This window comes from Priapulus caudatus, unplaced genomic scaffold (assembly GCF_000485595.1).
Source record: "Priapulus caudatus unplaced genomic scaffold, Priapulus_caudatus-5.0.1 Scaffold583, whole genome shotgun sequence".
Classification (NCBI taxonomy): domain Eukaryota; kingdom Metazoa; phylum Priapulida; class Priapulimorpha; order Priapulimorphida; family Priapulidae; genus Priapulus; species Priapulus caudatus.
In genome coordinates, this window is record NW_014577644.1 from 97,562 (window position 1) to 101,010 (window position 3,449).

The 3,449-nt window shown below is 38.3% G+C and overlaps 1 protein-coding gene across 1 annotated transcript in view; it reads right to left on the reverse strand.

The window, feature by feature from the left end:
• Positions 1 to 1,296: 1,296 nt before the first annotated feature.
• Positions 1,297 to 3,449, reverse strand: part of LOC106811854 (protein kinase C-binding protein NELL2-like) — a 30,228-nt gene continuing 28,075 nt past the window's right edge. The window contains exons 9-12 of the mRNA XM_014815573.1: positions 3,114 to 3,209; positions 2,456 to 2,599; positions 2,035 to 2,145; positions 1,297 to 1,397 (exon numbers count right to left, since the gene is read on the reverse strand). Of these exons, the coding sequence (XP_014671059.1) occupies positions 1,297 to 1,397; positions 2,035 to 2,145; positions 2,456 to 2,599; positions 3,114 to 3,209 (452 nt within the window). The remainder of the gene's footprint in view (positions 1,398 to 2,034; positions 2,146 to 2,455; positions 2,600 to 3,113; positions 3,210 to 3,449) is intronic.

A 3,449-nucleotide genomic window follows, 5' to 3' on the forward strand; every position in this document is an offset into this window, starting at 1 on the left:
AGCCGCTGGGCATGTCACTTATGAAATTAGCGTGATGCATCAATGTGATGAAAATAACAAGTCAATTTGCTGGTGTAGTAATGGTCGTGGACATCGATTGTCTGCTTGCGCGATGTCAGATTCGTGATAGAGAGTAATAGTCTATGATTATTTTGATAACGAATAATTGAGTCTGCATGACTACCCAAGCATTGGGAGAAATTTATTAGTAATTTAATTACAATTTGTGTATTTCGTATTTACGTATGCATTTCTGTAGTTATCTGCGTAACGCGTTCACGAGAGAAAAGTGCGTGTGCATACGCGCATTCGAGTTCACATGCGTACGTGCTTGTGCGCTTGCGTGCATACGTGCTTTTTTGTTTTTTATGTATTATATGTCTGCGCTTGCGTGCGTGCGTGTGCCTGGGTACATGCAATGACGGCAGCACACAATGTTTACTGCGCTTTCTAATCATGCAGCTTTCCCCGGATTTAATTTACGTGCCAAAACAATAAGCAACAAATCACATCAATATTAAAGACCATCGTGCTTTCATTTACACGCATTTTGTTTGCATCGGATTTAATCGCGTTTATATTTAATAGCAGGCGTCGATTTGCGTATATAATGAGCTGAGTAAGCGATAATCCATAAACTTTCTTCTGATAAAGGTCAATTATGTTTGCATGCTTCATGATTGGAGCAGTAGGAGGGCTATATAAGTGGTCGTTGCCACACGTCCCCCCTGCTATTTGCACGCGCACTAGGACGTCAGGAATCCGCTGTGTCACTGCGTCCGAACACGCCTATATATAGTTATATAATTTTAGCTAGCACTCGTCGTTGCTATATATAGTAACTAGACCTAATGCCTATAGTTAGCTAGCTTTACTTTTAATTGCCATACTTTCTTATAGAAATCGCTAGTTTTACTATAGATTACTATACTTTTTTATAGAAATCGCTAGTTTTACTATAGATTACTATACTTTCTTATAGAAATCGCTAGTTTTACTATAGATTACTATAACGATAATTATCTATGTTAATTTTTTATTTGATTAAACAATATTCATATATAGCAGAAACTTTGTTACTATCCGTAACAATTAAAAAAATTCTATCATATTCGATAATTATCTATGCGAATTTTTCATTTAGCTATGATGCCTCTATAATTTGTGATTAAACGAAAAATAAGTTAGCCGCTGTTTTGATAATTCAATTTTTCATTCCCCAACAGATATTATAAGAGAGAGAGAGAGAGCCATTATATTTAAATTATATTAATTTAAAATGATGCGTATACATGGCTATAATGGTATGAGACTTACTGTACACACGCAGGTTCGGCATAGCTCCGGCATGCGCCATCGAGCGCCATTATGATGCCTCATATTACCAATCACGCAATCTGTGAGCATGAAAAATTCATATTAAAGTAAAAGGCACTTACGAAAATTTAATTACGAAGGTTGTTATTCGGATCTTAGCACGAACCTGATTAAATGTACTTTTCTGCTGTCTTGATAATGATTTGCAACCCCGAGAGGTAATTTCTGGTGTTTTATGATGCAAAAAAAATATTAGATAGGCTGATGCTTTTCTGGTATCACGACAATAATTAGAAAAGCGGTTTCAAAAACTTTATTAATTATTAATTATTAAGAAATTTAGTTAAATGTTCAGGAATGACTTTCGTGACATTTAATTGTGACCTTCAATGATGACGTGTGTGTGACGTAGTACTTAACTGTCGTCCGTCGTCTGATAGGTAGATTGTTCTAATATGTGAGTGTAAATTCACAGATCTGTTATATTATTCACTCCTGATACTATGCACCTACACATAGTAGCAGCCATTAGTAGTTTTAACATTTTCCAAGTGTGCTTATATTTCTTTTACATCTTCTTAGTTTTTGCGTATTCCTTTATCTAAGTGCGTTGATAGCGTAAGGCGTGTATATGTGTCTGTGTGTATAACATGTCTAAGTGCGTTGGTGGATACTCAATATAGGCGTGTATGTGCGCCTATAGTAGTTCGCACTAACCCCGGGAACAGTCCTCGTCGTCCATGCATTGGCACATGTATCCGCCCTCGAGGTTCACACACTCGGCCGAGCTGTCGCACGTATCCAGTCCATTCACGCATTCATTTATATCTGAATAGAACGGAGGAGATGTTCGCAATGTTCCAATTATGACGTCACAGTGTGACCGAGTGAGTTTTTTCTAGCTATAAAACCACCTTTTAAATTATCAGCTAACCTTTATTCTAACTGGGAATCGTATAACTTCGATATTATCAAGAGCGTAAGCATACTTAATACGCTATTGATATTATGTATAAAAACTGTCATTTGATCGAAGCTGTAATCGATGCATTAAGTTTAGAATCAATATATCGATGTTTTTACTTAACGTATCGAACAGCGATGATGACACGATGACGAAACCTAACTAAAGAGTCACCTTCGCAGAGTACGCCGTACTCGTTGCTGTGCCAGCGACTCCTGAAGCCATCCCTGCAGATGCAGTCGTACCAGCCTGGAGTGTTCTTACACACGGAGTTGTTATGACAGCGGTGAATCTGAGCATCCTCACACTCGTCTATATCTGATTTGTAGAGATGCATGATAATTAGCATTAAGGTCAGCGCGTGATAAATAGACCTGATGGGAATCGAATAGCGAATTAGTGATGATAATGATTACAGATATAATCGTAAACATCCGTGACGGCTCGCTACACGGCTGTTCGTCGCCGCTTTATGCGTGCCAATATATTTTACAGCTAATCTAGATCATGGTAGAGCGCTAGTCACGATATATAGTACGTGATTCAAGTATTACATAATCCAGGGCCAAGTATGTGATCGTGATAACGATTTGATTAAATTTCGCGTGATAATAATGTCCGTATTAACCGCTCTCTGTATGGCTTCAGATCTATAACTTGTCAAGTAAGGTTTATAACCTCATAGTCAGTTATGTCATGGATATCGATGGCCAGAGAGCATTCTGGATAATAACCAGTGAAAGTCGCCATTTTTAATATCGAGAGTGTTGTTTTTGTGGTTCAGTAGGCGATGGATCTTTAGAGGTCCTGTATGAAAAGGCAATCAACGCACCTTTAGCGCAGGTGGGTCCGGACCAACCGATCTGACACTGGCAATGGTTTGGTCCCACACAACGACCTCCGTTTTGACACTCGTGTGTGCATATAGCTGTAACAGAACAACATGCAAGTTTGCGATTTCATGCGGAAGTTACAGTTAACTGTCTTTCGTCATTGCTATATCAATTCCTCCTTACTCTTGCCTACTTTGATAATTGTCTTTCTTGCTATCAATTCCTCCCTACTCTTGCCTACTTTGGTAATTGTCTTTCTTGCTATCAATTCCTCCCTACTCTTGCCTACTTTGATAATTGTCTTTCTTGCTATCAATTTCTCTCTACTCTTGCCT